The sequence below is a fragment of the Gracilinanus agilis genome, chromosome 5 (genome assembly GCF_016433145.1).
Source record: "Gracilinanus agilis isolate LMUSP501 chromosome 5, AgileGrace, whole genome shotgun sequence".
NCBI lineage: Eukaryota > Metazoa > Chordata > Mammalia > Didelphimorphia > Didelphidae > Gracilinanus > Gracilinanus agilis.
In genome coordinates, this window is record NC_058134.1 from 160,183,498 (window position 1) to 160,205,502 (window position 22,005).

General features: G+C 33.1%; 1 protein-coding gene across 3 annotated transcripts in view; it reads left to right on the forward strand.

Annotated features, from left to right (window-relative positions):
• CD36 (CD36 molecule) overlaps positions 1–20,595 on the forward strand; it is a 54,338-nt gene extending 33,743 nt beyond the window's left edge. For all 3 annotated transcript variants that reach the window (XM_044678584.1, XM_044678583.1, XM_044678585.1), the window contains 8 exons: positions 4,555–4,601; positions 8,525–8,594; positions 10,416–10,603; positions 12,251–12,369; positions 13,849–13,922; positions 14,652–14,706; positions 16,075–16,239; positions 17,506–20,595. In XM_044678584.1, the coding sequence (XP_044534519.1) occupies positions 4,555–4,601; positions 8,525–8,594; positions 10,416–10,603; positions 12,251–12,369; positions 13,849–13,922; positions 14,652–14,706; positions 16,075–16,239 (718 nt within the window). In that variant the 3' untranslated portion in view covers positions 17,506–20,595. The remainder of the gene's footprint in view (positions 1–4,554; positions 4,602–8,524; positions 8,595–10,415; positions 10,604–12,250; positions 12,370–13,848; positions 13,923–14,651; positions 14,707–16,074; positions 16,240–17,505) is intronic.
• The last annotated feature ends 1,410 nt before the right edge of the window (positions 20,596–22,005 follow it).

Below are 22,005 nucleotides of genomic sequence, written 5' to 3' on the forward strand. Positions count from 1 at the left end.
AGGTGATTGACAGGTTAGATTTGCCTTTTGAGTAGTCCTCCTCTCTCAGCTTAGGAGGACAAGTATGCCCTTCTTCAGGCTTTTAGCTATTGTTACATGTGGTCAAAAATGATATAGAAAGTTAATAAACTCAATTATGGGATAATGACTTAATATTTCTATATTGATAAGACAATATCTACTGATAGTATAAAAATAGAACTGGTGTGAAAGAATGGTTAGAACTTATAATTTACAAGTACATTTATAATATATAAATAATTCATAATTTAGCTTTAGAGAAAGACAATAAGCCTCCTTTTTCTTATCTTGTATTTCACTAAGAAATATAGCTTTAAGAAAGAAATTCATCACTTATTTTCTCCATATCTTCCAGGCTACGAGATAAATGTTTAACTGCTTAACTATAATGTTTCTCTAAAATATATTTAAAGACCCTTTAAAAAAAGAAGTGATATGAGAAAGAACTTGGAGGGGGAGGCATTTTGCAAATTAGAAAATTGATATATGTCAATAATGTACCATGATAACCACTCTTTCCCCCAAAATAACAAAACTAATGTGAATTTAGTTCTCATTAAGCAAAACAGAGTGCTCAGAATGGAGAAGATCATTGTCCTACTATACTTGGACTTGGTCAGTCAACAGATGGAATATCATGATGAGTTCTAAACACTACTTCTTAGTGTAAGGTGTGTTTTTAAGTTGGGTGAAAAAGTATATAGAAGAGTTTTGAAAAGCTCTAGAGGGTAGGGATTGTTAGATATATCTTGAATCTTTCCAGTAGCCTTTGAAAAGATACTTTAATTCCTCCCTTTAAGGGAGCATAAGAAGGGACATGATGACCTCTTAGTTCTCCTTTTAAGAGGTGGAGTACCAAACTAGAATTATATCTTATCTGCTCACTTAAATGTTGCTGATCAAGGGGAATGAATAGTAAAGAACAAAAAGCCACTTTCCTGGACACTGTTAATTAGGGGAAAGGGACCCAAACCTTACTCGACCCTTTTCTATGAAATGATGGTCATACCAAAGACCTTCACGAATAGTGAGTTGAAAGTAAGTACATTTATTAAAGAACATTGCAAACGATGACATAATACCACATATTGTAATAAATTTAAAAAACATGAATCAATGAGCTATTCAAATGGAAGCAAAATTACACTCATTCAGTAAAGGCCTTAATTACAATGTCTCTAGGGAGGCAAACTAGAAAATAAAGTCATCATTAGGAGGCAGCCTCCCCTTTATGGCCACAGGAGTCTTTCTCTTTCTCTTCACTTGAGTCAATCCTTCTTTTAAAAAAATGTATTAAAACAAAGGAACAAAAGAAGAATTTCTCTTCTCCTCATAACTTTCCTACCAGCTACACCTTTCACAGGGGTATGACAGGCCACATCAGCATTCTCTCCACCAATTAGCAATTTGACTCATATAAAATATTGATTTCATTGGACACTTGGAAGCATCCATGTAAAGACTGCCAAGATTTTATGGAATTATTTGTTGAGACTAGAAAAGCAAATTTTGTGGAAGTACGGATCAGCATTAATATATTCAAGTACTAGTAAGGTCTTCATGTGGAAAAGAAATTAGGCTTATGCTTACAGAGGGAAGAACTAGGAGCAAAGAGAAAATTGTAGAGACAATTTATTTATTTTATTTATTTTGTAGAAATTGTATTAGATTCAGTAGGATGAAAATGTTACTCACTAGTATTCATAAGTTTATTTGGATACTCAAAAGATGTAATATTCTCGATATCCAAAAATATTTCTAAATTCTGGATGGACAATCAGTAGTCAGGAATGTTGTTGATGGGTGTCATGGTCAAGTTCAGGTTAGATCAGATGATTGCCAAAATCCCTTCAGTGTTATGATTATGATTATGTGACACAAGGTTCAAAAATTCCTAGATGACAGGGTCTCATCATTGTGCTTCTCCAGCTCTAGAGCAAAATTATATGAACCCTGTGGAATGAAGGAATAAGTATAAACTTTTTAGTGCTTACTTATAACTCTATATAAAATAAATTATATATTCTATGTGCTTATATCCTGGTTAGTAAGTTGGAAGGCTTCTATGCTTTAGCTGAAACTATTAATAATGTTTAAGATGCTCTGCAATCCCCTTTTTACTTAATGATTGTAACCCTTCCTTAAAATCCATTTCAAATATCTTCATTTCAAATGTCACATTTTAAAGGTAACCTTTTCTGGTTACCATGACTCTAGTGATTTTTCCCCTTCAATTTCATGTTAACATCATCATCAAGTATATCCATTTATATTGTAAATCATAATCATCTCATTCATTTTCAGAACTGAAAATTCAAAAAGCCAAGATACTTAAATTCTCCCTCCTCCCTCTCTCCCTTCCTTCCTTTTTTTCCTTCCTTCCTTTCTTGTTCCCTCCCTCCCTCCCTCCCTCCTTTCCTTTCTACTTCCCTTCTTTCCTCCCTTCCTCCCTTCCTTCTTTCCAATTGGAACTGAAAAGATTTGCCCTATAATGAATATTTAGTAAAACTATTGAAATATCTATTGAATAAAACTGTTCATGTTGTGCTTTATGCTGTTACACAAGACAATTGTATACCTAATTACATTTATTATGATACTAAATCAAATAGGAAACTTAAATCAAATGTCATTCAAATGATTCCTCTTGACATATTCTATAGCATCAAACTATCTACCAATACAGATAACTAGAACAATTTTTGCTGGAAATAAAATATGGAATATAACTGAGTAAGATAACAATTTAACACATGTAAATAACTGACACAATTCATCTCCCCCCACCTCATAATCCCTATTTCAAAAATCATTTATGAGGGCAGCTGGGTAGCTCAGTGGAGTGAGAGTCAGGCCTAGAGACAGGAGGTCCTAGGTTCAAACCCGGCCTCAGCCACTTCCCAGCTGTGTGACCCTGGGCAAGTCACTTGACCCCCATTGCCCACCCTTACCACTCTTCCACCTATGAGACAATACACCGAAGTTAAGGGTTAAAAAAAATCATTTATGTAGTTTCTGAGTCTATCAGAGAATTGGTAGGCTCATTGTGGGAAAATAACACCATGGGTTCTATCCAATAAGTAACAAGCAAATTTACAAAGGAATTTTGAAAGTAAAGAGAAGGATAAATATAAATGAAAAAGCATTTATATCCTTATTTAAAGTAAGTGTATATTCTCAATTTCAGATTTTAATGGCAATTTAATTCATTAATCTGAGCAGGGTAGAAAATCTTGTTTTAAAATTCACTGAGTCAGGAAAACTTTGGTACATCTAGAAATTATCTAACTAATTTTAGGCATAGTGAGATAATATAGCAAGTAGGACCAAAGCATATGTCTATTTAAGGTAAATTTGTCATCTATGGAAATAAAAATTACTTTTAGTAGTAAGTCTTCATCTCTGGTAATGCTTGCCAAGAAATAAGTTATGATATAAAGAGTATGATACTGAAGTTAGCTTTAAGGTATGATTACCTAAGAAAAGCAAGGTTATACTCCTCAGTTCTACATTTGTATTTTTCATGTATATGTCTAGAAGACAGACAGACTGACAGATAGATAGATAGATAGATAGATAGATAGATAGATAGATAGATAGTCTATATGTGTTTGAAAAAATTGAAAAGCAACATGGCATGATGGGTAAAGAGATGGTTGTAGTCAGGAAAATCTGAGTTTCTGAATTACCTCTTAATCTACAAGCCCTACTAGTCCTGAGAAAATTCCAAAACTTCCCTGGGCCTCACTTTTCTTAATTACCAAATGAGAAAACATTACATTAAATGACTTCTGAAGTTTCTTCAATCTCTAGATCTTTGATGTTTTTATCATAATGGATTTTCAGTTAGAGTCAAGGAAGACAGGGAAGAAATTAAAAATAAGGAGTTTTTGAAATCAAAGCAATATGGTTTGGCAGTTTTTTTTAAGTGTTTAGACAATTATCTAAGCCCTTTAAGTTCAAGAATGGTTTCTTACCTTCATTAATAAAGGGAATTTCCTTATCAAGAGTTCTCTACACCAATGGAAATAATAAGTGACTGAAAAGAAGCAAAAGTCACATTTAATATATAAAACATTGCAGGTATGTTCAAATAAATACTTTTTGTATTGTTCATGTGTTTTTGTTGTATATAGGCACAAACTAATTATCTTTATTACTTGCAAAATCTCCCACTTAGTATGGGGATTAATTTTTTTAAATGAGTATGAAGTGTATACTTTGTAGCTTAATTTACCCAATGTTTTATCATTCCCTCTAGCTGTTCCAACTCATTTTCATATCCTTAACTCATATTTTCTAGCTATAATTGAAAAAGCAAGCAAAAACCAACTATTTCCTAACTCTCCCAGCCTATTCTGAGTATGAAACACTCAACTATTTAGAATTCTGGAGATTAGGAACCTTTTTTTTTAGTGTAGGAGAAATTTTTAACCTGCTACTCACTGCTCTCCCTACCATGTCTGAATATGTTTTTGTAAAAGATACACACAAGGTAACTATATCAGTTTATTAGAGTATTTTCTGTTCTAGGAATCTCTCCTTTTGGCCGGGTTACTGTGACATGATCAATGGCACAGGTAAGGATGGATATTCAAGAATTTTAGTGAATGTTTTAATATTTTGGAAACTAAAAGATGGCAATCTAAAGCCAGTTAGTGCTGGGACTGAGAAAATATAATCTTCCTGAATTTAGGTCTAGTCTCTAATACCTCATAGCTATGTGATCTTGGAAAAGTCATTTAAACTTGTTTGTCTCAGTTTCCTTATTTGTAAAATTAGTTGAAGAAAGAAATGGCAAACTATTTCAGTATCTTTGCAAAGAAAACTCCAAATGGGGTCAGGAAGAGCCAAACACGACTGGCTATATAAAGGCTCAAAACTATATGAACAAAGATTCACCATGAGTCTCTTAAAAAAAATCTTAGCTTAAAAGAATCCTCTTCCTAATAACAGCAATATGAAATGTGGAAGCATTGGAGAAGTAGGCTAATGTTCATTTCTCTTGCCAAAACTTATAATGAAAATTAAGAAATTAAAATAAAATAAAAATGGGGGCAGCTGGGTAGCTCAGTGGAGTGAGAGTCAGGCCTAGAGACAGGAGGTCCTAGGTTCAAATCTGGCCTCAGCCACTTCCCAGCTGTGTGACCCTGGGCAAGTCACTTGACCCCCATTGCCCACCCTTACCAATCTTCCACCTATGAGACAATATACCGAAGTACAAGGGTTTAAAAAAAAATAAAATAAAATAAAATAAAAATAACTTGGACTTGAAAGGATGGGAAATCAGGATAATATTCAAAGACAAACATATTTCCAGTTTAGATTACATATCAAAGAAGAAGAAATGAAATGATAAAATAGGACACATCTTTCCAAATTTTTATTCCTTTCTTCTTAAAGGGAGGTAACCAAATTATATAAAGAGACAGAAACTAGAGCTCATGATGAAAAATGCCATCTACATCCAGAGAAAGAACTGATGTAGCCAATGTAAATCAAAGCATAATATTTTCCATTTTATTTTCTTTATGGATGTTTTTGACATGTGACTTCTTCCACATGATGTCTAATATGAAAATATGTTTTGCATGATCATACTTTATATGCTATATCAAATTGCTTACCTTCTCGGGGATGAAGGAGTGGATTTGAGATGCAAACTTTTGGAAAACAAATGTAAAATGTTTTAACACATAATTTGAAAAAATAAAATATGATTGGGGGGAATCTAGAGCTAAACTTTCAATTCTAGAGAAATTTTGGCATTGTTGCTAAGAAAATTAATACTCAGGATATGTCTTTAATGAGGGAGAGATCAAGGTTCAATGGAAAGAGTATTTATTCTAAAGTCAGTGATCCTAAATTCAGATGCTGCCTCTGCTGCTTAATCTACATACGACTGAGTAAAACTTCCCTTACCTAGGCTTCTGTTTTTATATCTACAAAATAAGAAAGTTACACTAGATGGGTCTCTGAGGTTTCTTTCAGTTTTAGAACTTTGACCCTATAATCAGTGTAAAGTAAGAGTTAAGAGAAAAAGGGAAGAAAATAAAGCTACTAAATTTGTTAACAGAAGCAACATGAAAGAGAAGTGGCTTCAATGTCAGAAAGATCCAAATTCAAGTCCTACCTTTGGCATCTACTAGTTTTGTTACTTGTAACATATTACTTCTTGGTGTTTTTGTGACTTTCTGACTTAAAAGTGGAAGGGAGGTGTTGACCTTCATTAATAGGAGTTCCCAATAAAAATAAAATCAAAGGCAAAGTCTCAGTCTCTATACCTCAAGCAGAGAATGTAAGAATAAGGAAGTGCTGAGTTTTGTATGATATTTCCTCAAAGTACTTGGTTTTCTCTGCTTGGGGGAAAGTTGTTGTCTTATTGATTCATTTGTATCTTACTCTTTGATGACCATTTACACCACTAGGATCCATGGGTTTTCTTGGCAAGGATACTGGTGTGATCTACCATTTCCTTTTCCAGAAGCAATATTTATAGAAAATAGCAATATAAATTCTGTCTTTTAATAGTTTTTGATTTTAAGAATACTTATTCTGGAGTCTTTTGCAAGTTTTCCTTTTCTCCATTATTCCCAGTCTCGTAATGAATTAACATATTAGTCAAAGGTCATATAGCAAATTTGTAGGCATGCTATTGTAATAAATACTAATACATATTCTATTTTGGAGTTGAAGTTATTATGGTATATTAAATTTGAAATTTCAAGTTATGATTGACTAAAAACAGTTCTTCAAAACTATTTCTGTAAACATAAAAAGAGAAAGTATCCTGCATTATCTCTAAATAGCATGAATCCTTTTTACTAAAGGAGAAAACTTCCATTAATAAGAAAACAAAACAAGATACATTTTGCTCTAAAGTGGGAGGCAGTCTAATGTGGATTTTATTAAATAAGGACCTTCAGAGAGGTGCTAGGATAGTCAAGGGAAATAATCCAGAAAAATCCTTTCTGGAAAAAAAATATTTAAGAGAAAAATCTAAAGATATTTAAGAGAAAAATATGAGAATAAAGCAGAAATAAATGGGGCTGGAAGAGAGGACCAAGAGTAAGTCCCTGGAGGATGCTTTCTTAGTAACAGCACTTTAGGGACCCAAACCTAGGAAAACAAGTTTTCAATAGTTGTTCTTTCACTGAAGACACTTTCCCTTGCTCCCTTTAATAGGTTTAAAATGATCTGATGGGAAAGTCAAATGATCAGATGTGATAAGAATTTCTGTAACAAGCAGTTGAAATATAATTATGCATTAATGCTGTTTCTTCATTTCTAGTTCATTATACAACACAAATTTGAAATTTTCCTTTGCTAACTAGGGACAGTTGTTGACAAGGGCCAGGCCATAGTTTTTGGATCAAGATAGGTAAAACAAAGTTAGAATTTGTGCCCTTCTTACTGATGTGGCCAGATTAAATACAAATCATAAAACATTTCTAATTGTTCCCTAATGTGCAAAAGAATTGTTTCCTTTAACATTTCCCAAACCTAGAAGGGGAGAAAAAAAGAAAGGGCAGGACTAATGATCAAAGATAGTGTATTTCTTTAATTATGGCTGTTAAATGTTGGCTAGTCTTGATGAAAGCATTATTTTAAGTGGAAGGTTCATTTTTTGAGTGAAATATAATGGTTTCTCCTAATTTATATATAGGGTGGCTCAGTGGCTTAGTGCATAGAGCTTGAGGCTGAAATCAGGTAGACCTGAGTTTAAACAAAGTTTCAGACACTTATTAGCTGTGTATCCCTGGGCAAGTCACCATCCTATTTGCCTCATTTTCCTTATTTGTAAAATGAATTAGAAAAGGAAATGACAAACCACTCCAGTATCTTTGCTAAAAAATCCCCAAATACATTCACAAAAAGTTGGAAATGACCAAAGAACAACAATTTTGCATGTAACTTTCTATGAGGTGATACACGTGTGCATATGTATGGATTTTATCAGCAATGTGTTGGATATAAAATAGGTAGTAAATTGCTATCTAGATCTCTGTCTAAGTTATTAGTGGACAAGTGAGCATACAGACGTTTCTTTCCCACCCCCACCTTTATTAGCTACATTTTCCAATTCTGTTTAAGGAAACTTTGCATCTGGTAAGAGTTTTATAACTCTTTTAAACAATTATATAATAGTTTCTGGGGCAAATAATAGATAATAAAATATGTAGGGGCTTTCAGATGAAAATCTGAGGTACCAAAATATTTACTGAATGAGCTAAGTAACTATATGTAAACCAAATCATCAGGTTTTCTTCCCCTTTTTTAACCACAATTAGTCATTTTATACTTTTTATAAAATGAAACCATCATTTTTCCATTCATTGTTTAAATTATTTATTTTATCTTAATGGGAGAAAAAATTTGATTCAAATGAAAAATACATGAATTCAGATTTTATTTGTGACAAGACTTTTCTAACATGCACATAATACTCCACCCAGAAAAATCTGATTAGTTTCCCATTTGTTTCTCTTTATTTTAAAAACAGATGCAGCATCATTTCCTCCTTTTGTGGAGAAGTCCAGGATATTGAGGTTCTTTTCCTCTGATATCTGCAGGTAAAACCAAGAATATTTCTTTGAATTGCATTTCAAGATTACAATTATTCTTTCCCAAAATGACTAGTGGAAGAATAAAGAAACCATATTAATAAATAGTTTGTATTCTGGCCAATGAAGAATAACATAAACATCATTAATATCTGGTTAGCAAATTAAAGGATACTTTGGTAAGATGAGGCTAGGAAGGAATCTGACTGTGGAAGGCTTTGAATGCTAAATTAAGAAAATTTATCAGTTCAGTGAGTATGAATTGAAAGATCAATCTGGGAGTTGTATAGAAGATGTATTGTGGGGTAGATGAGATTGGAGGCAGAGAGAGAGGTTAGAAGTCAAGCCCAAGTTTTGATAAGAAGGACCTATTCCAGGATATTTAGCACTTTAAAACAAAAAGGAAAAGACAAATTCACAAGAAATGCCATAGGAGAAAGTCACATTTGTGGACAGCTGATTCAGTGTGGGCAGTGACAGTGACAAGATAAAGTCAGTACAGAGTTCCAAGCCTGTGTTGACTGGATCATGTAGTGCCATTAATAAACATAAGAAAGTAAGGAAGAGGGACAGGTTTGGAGGGAAAGGCAAGGTATTCTCTTGAGAGGCATGTTCAATTTGATTTTCTGGGTGTAAATTCAAGGAGATACATCCAGAAGATAGTTAGAAATCATGCAATAGAGAAAGATAAGAATTTGGAAATCATTTGCATAAAGTGAGAGTAGCAATAAATGAAAGAAGATGAGATACCCCAAAAGAGAGGTGTATAAAGATGTGAGAGAGGAGACCTATAAGCAAAAAGCCTCAGGACAGGCTTATAGTTGAGACAGAAGAGGAAGAGAATACCAGCAGATGAAACAATGGAGTAGTTAGTGAGGCAGATGGAAAGCTAGGATCATACAGTACCATGTAAACAAGATAGGAACTTATCGAGAAAAAGAGCTTGATCAGCAGGTCAGATACTTCTGACAAGTAGGGCAGAATGGGTCATTGACCTTTGGGAACACAATTTCATTTGAGTGATAGAGTTGAAAGCCAGATATAAAGAGACTGAGGACTAAATAAATGGTGAGGATATAGAGGCAATGAGCATGGAATCACTTCTCAAGAAATGTTGACCATAAAAGGAGAAAAATAAAGGTGGAGACTTTATAATGTGGGAGAAATGTAAGCTTGTTTGTAAATGGAGGGAATTTCCTCCATAAACTAGAAAATGTTTAAAAACATGTTCTGAAGTATAGAGGAAGAGTGTTGAAGGAATTTAGGATGGATTACCTTAATCTCAGAAGTAAGAGACATCTGACAGTTTAAAAGAAAATGGCTTTCTATTTCTTTAACCTACTATTATTATGATTTTTTAAATCCAGCACTACTATCCAGCAACAAATATATTTTTAGGAAACCTCAGAGGTTTTTTTATGCTGAAAAGCTATGCTATTCTGCTTCATAGTATTATAGTTCAAATTTTTTAAATGTTCACTTTTCCCCAAATAATCATTGACCTGAACAAATACATTAAAACAATATATGCCTATTATACAGGATATAAGTCTAAAAATTCCTACCATAATTCTAATTCAGAATTTTGAAATGTCCCCTTATATCTGACGGCAAGAAGAAAAAAATAGTTCACTTTCAGATTCTAGGTCACGATATGGCTGTAACATTTCATAACCTCATTTTATCGCCATTGAGTAAGGCAAAGTTTAAAAATTTCACAAGACTGTTTTATTACCCTAGCCAAGGACAAGGTTGGAAAGAAACGTAAGAACATCTGCAAAGTGTCTTTCAACTGTGTCTGGAACAAAGCTGTACCTTTTCTACTTCTAGGTCAATATATGCTGAATTTGAACATGAGGTTAATCTGAAAGGGATCCCAGTCTACAGATTTATCCTTCCGTCTAAGGCATTTGCATCACCTACTGTAAATCCAGATAATGATTGTTTTTGCACTGAAAAAATTATCTCCAAGAACTGCACATCAGCTGGTGTTCTGGACATTAGCACCTGTAAAGACAGTGAGTGAAATATTTTATTGTAGATCAATAGCAGTGCTCAATTAGAATTCACTTTTTTTATTCACAGAATATAGTTTCAAAATCTAATGAGATAAAATGACAAAAAAATTTAGAGAATGGTAATTAGAATATTTGTTTCAAGGCAAGACTCCACATTTCAAATTGGATTACCACAGTCTATGAAAATTAGTACTTACAATTGGGTAAATTGCTGTTTCTTAACATAATTTGTCTTTAAGGATAAAAGTAAAATGAAAGTAACTCTACAAATAATATCTTATGCTTCCTGAGTTGCCCTTTTCCGTTTGAGCTATTTCTTTACCTAATACCTCTGTCCCTCAACCCTATTCATTCCCTAAGCAAAAATACCATGGCTCATTTAGACTTACTTTTAGTCTAGACCTGTGATTTCATTAGGGTGTGGAACTTCTGGTGTAAAAATTTTCTCTAGTGATACAGATCAATAATTAACCAACAACTTTTAGCTTTGGAGAATTGCCTCTGACACTGAGATTATGTAATATTTCCGTGTTTATATAGCTAAAATGTGTCAAAGGTTGGACTTAACTAAAAGGCTAAATTATGTTGTGTCTCTGATACTTAATTATATCACTTGCCAAATTCATTTATGTCCAAAGTTCTTCTTTAATAAGTTTTTCAATCACAAATTATGTTTAGAATTTACCTGTTAATTTTTCCCACTTTATTATATGTTCTATTTCTACATATAAATATTTCCACATATATTTGGGTATACTCACCCATAGAGATACATATATATGTTGAAACATGCATCTATACACATGTAAAGGTATATGTATATGTACACACACACACACATATATATATATATATATGTATATAGCTAGTATGCATTTACACATATATACATTATACTTTCACTGGCGGAAATTTGGGGGGGGAGAAAGTTAAAGCATATGGGGAGAGAGTGGGGGTTGGAGGGAAAAGTTGAAAAAGGTAATAAAAGGAGATCAAAATATTCTGTTCTAGTCTTCAATGTCTGAACAGTTCATTATCTGAAATTTTCAAAAGAATTCACTTTGAAATCTTATTTCTTCATTTTTCTTTTCACATTTTGAAATTATTAATTCCAAATTGAAAAACTGTAAGTAACAGTGGCAGATTTCTTTTGTAATAATTTAACAAGCTGAAATTTGAAAATCATCTTGTGTATAGTCAGTTACCTTCTTGAAAAGGGATTATTTCTTTATTTGATCAGAGCTATGAATTCATCCACTTTGCTTTACAAATGCAGATTAGTACTAGCTCTGAAAATTTCTGCCTTTAGAGCTTCCTAGAGATAATAAGAAATTAAGTGAAATGTCTAGGGACACCTTTCCTCTATGTTTGAAAAATGGGATTTGAACCCACTTGAGTCTTCCATACTATCAGACCATACTCTTTCAACCCTGTGATATTTAATGTCAACAGGACACTTTGGAACAGTGTTTATTGACCCCAACATTAGAAATTTATGCTTGACCTTTTTTTTTTTTACTGGCTTAGCCTTGGAAGTAAAGGTGCATTTTTCATTTCTACTATTTATTTTGTGTCAGCTTTTGTGAATGTTTAACAAGGAAATGTTTTTTTTTTTAATGTCCATTTGTTATTTGTCTTTTCTTACAGAAAAGCCAGTGTATATTTCACTTCCTCATTTTCTACATGCAAGCCCTGATGTGCCAGAACCTATTGAGGGGTTAAATCCAAATGAAGAGGAACATCGGACATATTTGGATGTTGAACCTGTAAGCAGTTAGGCAAAGGATTATAATCTTGTGATGAGAATTACATTTTAACACCTACCTGTACTCAGCAAGCTTATGCTTTCTTCTTATCCCCAATTCATTTCATGTCTTGCCCTCCTCCTGCATTCTAAATTTATAAAGCTTTCCTTATGATCTCCTTTTGGAAATCAGCATCATCTGATAGAACTTGGAGTCAGACCTGGGTTCAATTAGCTGGGTGACATTGAGAAAAGACATTAATTTCTCTGAATCTCACTTTGCTCATCAGAAAAATAGGAATTCTAATACTTGAGCTTCTTAAAATATTTTCTGAGGATCTGAGGAGATCATACTTGTAAAGTACTTTGTTAAAGTTCTGTAAATGTTCGAGATAGTGGCTGCACTTGTAATGTTATTGTTATTTACATAGTCAGAAAGTGTTAGAGGTAGGACTTGTACCAGTTCATGGCCCCCAGATTAGTTCTCTCTCCACTATAAAATGTAAGCTGCTGTCAGCTTACTGACATAATAAATATATTTGATTTTCCACCTAGTACAATGGAGTCAGAGGATCTAGATTAAAATCTGGCCTCATTCTCATGACTCAAGTGTCCTTTGCAAGTCACTTAACTTCCAAGGGGCTATTTTCTCATATATAAAACCAAGTGACCCCCAAAGTCCCCTAGCTATCTCTATCTCTATGATCTTCAAAATGATTATGCAATATCAAGATAATCGTATTTTAATTTGTAATGAGACAAGCTTCCACAAAGCAGTTCTTCTGGCTGAAATCAGAACTTAATATTTTCCTCAAGTTTTTAAGAATCTATTATTTCAATAATACACTTTCCAACAATACAGAAACCAGTCTTCTTTACCTTGGTTACCAAGTCATCTATTCATCTTTTAAAGCTATGTCAGAATTAGCCATATTATTTTTTTAATGACCACATAGGATGGGTAAGTTGCCAGTCTAATTTATCAGACACAAAATTATTAAATAATGTAATCTGTTAAAATCATATTTGCTATTTGTTCTCTGTGTGTGAATATACATACATTCACATGTGTATGTGAGTATATATGCATATATATATAATATACATACACCCATCTATCATTATAGAGAACATATATTTCTATACAAACATTTATACATATAAATATACAAGTACGCCTAATCATATATACATACTGGGTTGAGCTGATAGAAAACTGAACTTGAAGACCTGAGTCCAAATCCTGCTTTATACATTTACTAGCTATTTGATCCTTAGAAGATTAAAGTCACCTTTGTCAGTCTCATTTCTTTCATCTATAAAAATGGATTTAAGTTATGTGAAAATTAAATGAAATAATGTATGTAAAGTGTTTTGCAAACCCCAATTTACCACGATATAATTATTATTACATAAGAAACCTAATAATATATTCATGACACTCAATATATATTCAATCTGTATATATGATTAATTTTATTTCCTTTTTTTTTCATTTTAGATCACTGGATTTACTTTGCAATTTGCAAAACGACTCCAGGTTAACATCCTTGTTAAACCTGTAAAAAAAATTGAGTAAGTTTTCAGGTTCTGGTTTAGAATTTTTACAAGGATTTTTTTTTTAAATTTCTTCCAATTAGACCAAATGGAGCTAGAGAACTGAACCTATAAAAGGACAAACTGCAGATGTCATCAAGTTTAAAAACCAAATATCTATTCATTTATTTTGCAAATAAATTTCACTTAATGAGAAGTATTTCAAAAGGCTGATTATCTAGAGACACAAATTGGTATGTAAATTCAAATAATTATTAAACCATATTTCAGTTTGTGCCTCTGAGTAGTCAATCTTTTGAATTCCTTCTCTTCTTTCCATTTTTGTCTCTGGTGTCATCTCTTTCATGAAGGCTTCCCTCTTCTGCATCCATACAAACACACACAGATATACACAAACATATATGTAATATGTGATAAATGTGTTAAAATTTTATACATATACATATTTACACACATATATTCATAAAGATATATGCAAAAATTTTACACCCTTTTTACATTTGCCTAGAGTACTTCGTATAGATCTCTCATTTACCTTTCCCATATTACACCCTGCCTTGTACTTATTTTTGGGGTACAAATTACTTCACGTAGAAGACAAGCTCTTTTTTGGGTTGGAACTGTCTGATTTCATCCTAGTAGTCCCAACGCAGCACAATTCATTACATATTAAATGTGGTTAATAAATGATGGAACTGGATAATGCAATTTCAATTTTTTAAAACCTTAACTCTCTTTTTGTTACAGAACTTTAAGTAAATTGAAACGGAACTACCTTGTCCCAATTCTTTGGCTTAATGAGGTGAATATTTTGAATCTATTAACTACTAAAGGCCAGAAGATTTTTCTTTGTAAAAAGAAGACTTTTCAGGGCAGGTCTCTTTTTGAGCTTACCATCCTTCCCAAATCTCTCTTATTCCCACCCCACTTTTACTTCAAAATATTATCTATTATCTATTTAAGGTTTGGGACTGGATATATTGATGAATTTAGGCAGTACTAATCATTTGTGTGCACATGAATGTGTGTCTGTGTATGTGTTTGTGTCTTTTTGAATATATGGCCAAAATGGATTAGAACGGCAAATTTTTCTTTATCTTGATAAAGCAACAATAAGTTCTGCCTTTTTAGTACCATTAGGATTATCTTAAACATGAATCTCAAACATCTAGTTTTACAGGGTCTTGTACAAAAGAGAACTCGAGAGATCTGCTTGGCCCTTAGCATATTGTACCTCCTTAATCCAGTCATTCGGTCTCATCACAGGGAAGCACATTTTGTATTCATAATTCCAAGTGAAGGACAACTTTAGAAATATGATATGATAAGATTGCTGCTTAGAGACTTTTAAACTGTTTTGTAATCATTCAAGATAACTGGTCACAGAGCTAATAAACCTATTGGGCACCTGCAGTGGGAATGAAACAGAAGACTCTGAACTTTCCTTCTGCTACTGGGAAAGGTCCTTCATTAAATGATGTCACGGTGATCAAATGGCTGGCAACAACGTGGAACAGTTGATCATTCTTACTGCTGGTTAGAATCTTGGGCAGTCATCAGTCACTGTTAATATCCATGTAACTTACTGGGAAGAGATAAAGGTTAAGGGGAAAAATTTTTTTTAAATGTCCAGGGCTCAGTAACTTTTAGTTTCCATGTGCTGGCCCAAATTTGGTCATTCATTCAGTCCTAAACTTGTTTGCAAAAGGGAAAGGAACTGGCCAGAAGCAAAAGATTGATGGAGGTAGATATTATATTAGCAACAAGGGAAAAGTATAATGGAAAGGAAGAAGCCAGTGAGATGAACAAAGTTGAAGTAATATAAATGGTTCAATGCATTTTTCATGTATATATTTATTCCAAGTCTATTTTGAACCAGAGTAAAAAAATTTAGCAGGCAGACTCAGGACATAGATCGAGGTTTTCCTCTTAAATAGGGAGTCATGGTAGGCCTAGTTCTCTTATTTTTTTCTGAGGTAGCCCCTAATAAATCCTAGTTACCACAATTACTTAAGCATCTGAGTTCCATGTTTGAGTGTGTGCGTGAGTGCATGTGTGTGTGAGAACAGGCACATCCAAGAATGCAAGAAGAGAATATGTGTTACGTAGTCAGATTTTCATAGTTTTGTTTTACTACTTCATAAGTAATAGTATGTTGCCTTGATTTCAGACTGGTACCATTGGCGATGAGAAAGCTGAAATGTTCAGAAAACAAGTCACTGGCAAAATAAATCTTTTGGGTCTGGTAGAAATGGTTTTACTCACCGTGGGCCTCGTGACCTTTGTGGCATCCATGATTGCATATTGTGTATGCAGGTCAAAGAAAGTGAAATAAGTAAGTCCATCTCCACAAAGCTGGTGGCACCATCACAGACTTCTTTGCTTTTGATGTTTTCGTGGAATTGTAAAGGATGGGTCATACCCTGAGCTCAGTAAATGTTTCTGTGTGAGCACCTCACCATCTCATTATGCTCCAGGCTAGGTGGGACTTGGAGAGAGAAGGTGAGAAGCAGAAAAGGTAAATCATTACAGGTTCTAAGGGCTGGAAGGCACCCTAGTGCTCTTGTGGGTCCATTTCAGTGGGAACATTTCTGTTCTATAATAACCCAATTACTGGCCATCCAGCATGTGTTTAAAAATGTCTTATGATAAGGAACTCACTCTTCTACAAGGTTGTTGTTAAGATAAAATGAGATAATTTTTTAAATCAACCTTGAAAACTTGATGTTAAAGTGTCCTGTTTAGGCCAATTGTTTTAGCTAATAAAGAAGTGAGCTGCTATGGTGAATAGAGTGCTGGGACTGCTACCAGGAAGACCTGAGTTCAGATACCTCCTCAGACACTTACTAGTTGTGTGACTCTGGGCTATTCACTTTTTTTTAAAACATTTATTAATATTTATTTTTTAGAAAAGTTATCATGGTTACATGATTCATGCTTTTACTTTCCCCTTCACCCCTCTAAATCTCCCCCCCTCCCATTGGTCGATGCGCATTTCCACTGGTTTTAACAAGTGTCATTGATCAAGACCTATTTCCAAATTGTTGGTAGTTGCATTGGTATGGTAGTTTCGAGTCTAACACATACCATCTTCTACTGGAAACTTTCCCCAACTACTCTGAATTTCAGCATTCTCTCCCTGTTAATTTCCTGTTTTTCCTGGGTATAAGTGGCTTTTTATATACATTTGCAAGTTATCTCTTCCATTAGATTTTAAGCTCCTTTTTGGCAAGAACTGTCTTTTACCTCCTTTTGTATCCCCTTAGAGCTTAGAGCAGTGTCTGATACACTTCATAAATGTTTATTGAGTTAATTATAAGCTTAACGTAATTGTCATATTATCTTCATTTAAGCCTAATATAATGTTATAAAATTAGTCCTCTATTCATTATATCATGTTATTCTAGCCTTAAATCTTCATCTTACTCTTTGGCATACAAATCATATGAAGATGGGATAAAGTTTTCTCTTTACTACTCCGGAGAAAATGCTTTTTTCTTCTGTCAATTTTCAATAGCTCATGGATTGGAGAATTGGTTTGTCAAGTAACCAGAACAAAAAAGTGAATCCAGCTTATTAACTTTTCTTTCTACTTTTACAGGTAGCGAGAGACATTTTGGATGTAGATGAAAACCATGTCATGATCAAGATCTTCAGTAACATTGACTCAAATAATCAAGATTTAACATAGTTTGTGTGTACAAACTATACTAAAGAGAAGCTGAGAAATTGATCTTAAGCTAAACAGCAATGCTTTTTCTGAAGGACTATTATTAGAATGCTATTACATTAAATAAAATACCATGCCCCCATCAGATCTTTTAAAATGCATCATGATTGAGTTGGTTGCAAAGTCCATAGAACACAATTTTAGATGAGGAATTGTTCCTATCTCTAGTACTGATCAGTGAGAGAATCAGTATAAAATTTGAAGTCTTCATAGGACACTAGGACTGTGCTTCTCTCTTCCTGAATGTTCCAGGGTAAATAAGCTGTCAGCAACTGTGTTGTCTATATAGTTAGTGGCAGTAAGGTTGATTGTTTTTTCCTCTAAGACAGTCCAACTCTTCATCAGAAAGAATTAATTTGAAATGTCAATGGAAAATATATTAATATTGGAACCACTCTTTCTATCTTAGATAACCCATTTGGAAAGAAACAAAAAAATACATTAACCACTTTTTGCTCAGGCATAATCCTTCTTCTTCTTTATCTCGTGCTCATGAAAATGAAAACCATTCAGTCACCTGTCTTTTCATTTTTACAAATATGAGCTTGGTTATTTTCCCAGAGGTTTTTAGTTGTTTGGGAAACTTGTGAGTATAGCCCTTGAATCTTCTAAGACTTAAGATTGGTTATTACAGAATGCTATGATGTGATCAGAGCTGTGAATCATAAGAGTGTTATATTATGGACTATAAATCAATGATAGAATGTGCATATTAAAATGCATTTATGATAGTATAACTGGGGAATGCACAGCAATTCCCAAAAGGACTGATTTAAAACTGAAGTGACTTCAATGAGTCCTATATTATAATACTCTGTTCTTTCATTTTCATTTAGCTCTTATGCTTTCTTTTTGTTCTCCCAATATCAGAATATTTTAAGGTGTCCCTTTTTTTCACCCAGGTTCTAAGTTTTGCTATTTGATTACCCTTCAACTTGACTTTTTCTGAAGGGTTGGGGAAGAAAAGGCAGGAATACCTTAATTTCTTCTTTGGTTCACTTAAAAAAAAACAATTATCAAAAATCGAGGTGCTCTCGGTGGAGTTTGCCCTCCCCATTTATAGAAGCTTTTAATGACACCAATGTATGGTAGCAAAAAAGTCCACTATTCTTAGAATAGTTCACCTTGTGTTTCTACCATAGAAAGAAACAGCAAAATAATTATGTATTTCTTAATCTAACATAAAAGCAAGAAACATAACATTACTCTTTTTATATATTAAAATTGGGAACACGTATCCCAATTTCAAAATCTCAATAAGGACCTTGGCAGGTCTGGGGGAAAAATCTCCTTGGAGAAGTTAGAAAAAAATCTAACAAGAGTGGGAGATATAAATGAATATCAGTATGTTAAATCAAACCCTTATTAATTTACTATGACATATAAAATATACTTTCAAATGTTAACCAATCAATAAGAAAAGCAAAAGAATTTACATAACATCTATTCACCTAACCCATAGGAAATCTCATTTGAAACAAAAAGCTTACACTTCTGTCAATGAAAACATTTATGTTTTATGCTTCTCTGGAAGATTAAAAAACATCAACAAATTCTTCATATTCTAGTAGACTCAGGGTTTCATGGATGTTTAACATATTTTGGGGTGTATAATCTACCTCCAGTGCCTAGATAAATAGTCCTTTTCAATCCAAATTAGAACTGGGTTCAGCTGGGTAATATTGCTAGAACTTAATGACATTCATAAAGGATTCTGGCCCTGATTCAAGCATTTGGAAAATAAGGGGGTGAAGTTGGTTGTTTTCTTTTCCCATATGCATTAATTGTTTAAATGTAGCCTTCACTTTATGGCACTCCTTTTACATTCTAGACAATTCATTTCAATTTTTAAAATTCTCTGTATGACTATAAAAGATTAAAATCTCATGCATGATATCTGTATTGAAAAGATTCCATAGTAAACTGAACACTTTTTTGACTTTTGAAAAGACAATATAAAAGAGAGAAAGTTATGTTTTTCATATGAAAACCTGATGGGTGGATTTTTCATAGTTGTATTTCTTGTGTATTTGTGCAAAAATAGTGCTTTTTTTTTTTCAAATGATTGATTGCCTAGTTTTCAATGGGGTTGAATGTTTGAGGATTTGTAATTGTTTATGGGTGAAATGCATGATTTAAAAAAAATACAAAACTACTCAGAGTGACAAAATAGCATATTTCATCCTTAATCTTAATTACAAAAAATTCATGAAAATCCTTGAAAACTGGTTTTTGTGCATAAAAATTGCCTTTCAAAAAACATTTAGTTTTTGAAGACAAAATCAATGCCTCTTGCTGTTAATATGTGAGCTGAGAAACCAAAAAAGTGGTATTTTGCTTGGATTCTCAGAAAAAAATGTATATTATATATATATATATTTAGCACTGCTTGTGAAAGCAACAGATGTAGTTATATATAGCTTGTTTCTGTATTGAAATTTAACTTTGTGAAAGGGCTGAATGCTTGTTTAAAAAGATGTGTATGTGTGCAATAATGTCTCAATCATTTTCTATATTTTTAATGGCCCATGATAAATATCTGAGCTACACACAAACCATTGTTTTTTTCCCCTGTTGGAATTTAATTTGAGGGATATGATGACCCAGTTTTTGGTTTAAAGTCACACATAGCAGGGGCAAAGTAGCAATGATGCTTCTGCCTTTCCCTTCCCACAAAACTAGGAAAATTTTGGATAACAGAACCATCCCAACTACATTCTGGATACTTTTATAATTCTTATCTCTTTACATCCTTACTAAAAAAATTGTGATTCTCCTTCTTCCAAAAGTACCCTCAGACTTTTATTTTTTTTGCAGGGTACCTGAACTAATAATTTCCAAATGAATTAATATTTTATATTTATACTGAAGATACAGAGCATTCTGTCTTCCAATTTCATGGTCAAAATAACACCATTTTGAAATGTGTGTGAAAATAAATAAGCTTCTATTACTAAAAAATGTAAAGTGTTTTTTGCTTCTTTTTTCATGTTATTGTTATTGCTATTTTGTGTATTTGTGGTGTTATTATGTTAAATTTAACTGTAAAGACATTCCCTTCATGTTGTGTGGATTGATCATTTTGTGCCTTTATTCCTATTTAAATTTCAGTTAAAATTTAAGCATATTTCCTCACTGTGGGACTATGTTGGTGAACTTAGGGCATATGTGCCAGAGTGGGCTTCTCTCCTCCACCTTTTCACACCATCACTGCCCCTCTACGCAGCAGCCCAATTGGATTACTTCCTCCTTCCCCTGTCTTGGGTAAGGGGCAGGGGGGAGGTACTCACATTTGATGTGATGGTTGCAGTTTGGGTATTTGATTTTGTAAAGGTTTGCCATCACTGCTGTAGGATGATGAAAGGAGATACATAAGGGATATTAAAGATACAGTCCAATGCTGTTGTTTTACAGTTGAGGAAATGGATGCCCATGGAGTTTAAGTGAATTATCTTAGTCATATCACTAATGTTAGTATCCAGACTTAAACTCTAAACTTCTTATTCCATAGTCATAACTTTTTTCTACTGCTTCTCAAAATATTCCCATATGGCAAAAACAAGGAAAAATTAATTCTATTTATACATAGTGCTAAAGGGTAGTGGAATAGATTGTTTTACTGGGTTTTTTTAATGTCTCATATAACCTTGAAAAAAACTATAGGGATGCTTTGTTGCTTAATGATGATATCACTTTATTCTGAGGGACTTAGGAGAAAGAACACTATCCACATCCAGAGAAAGAACTGTGGGAACAAAAACACAGAAGGAAAACATGTAGTTGATCACATGAGTTGATGGGGATATGATTGAGAATGTAGACTCTAAATGATCACCCTACTGCAAATATCAATAATATGGAAATAGGTCTTGATCAATGAAACATATAGAATCTAGTAGAATTGCATGTTGACTATGGTAAGGGGTAGGAGGAGGGGAGGGAAAGAACATGAATCATGAAAATATGGAAAAATTTTCTTAATCAATAAAAAATAATCACAAAATGATGATATCATTTTGATTTTTATATGCATTTCCAACATTAAAAAAGTAAGTATACATAGGGAATCTAGAGTGAACAAATATATTTCCACAAACTCAAATGCTTTGGAACACTTAAATGTCGTTATTTTGACTTTCATATTAGAATAATAAAATACATTTATAAGGTAGTATAACTTCATGAGTTGAAATATGACTGGCAGCCCACTTCAGAGCATTTTTATGACAATTAAAAAAAACAGTGGAAACCACAGGGTCAAGTGCCTGTATGTTCCAAAATGTTAAATTTTAATTTCTCAATAATCCATTTTTACTTCCTCAAAATTAATACTTATTCTGAACACATCAGGTGAAGTGATTATTTCTTAAG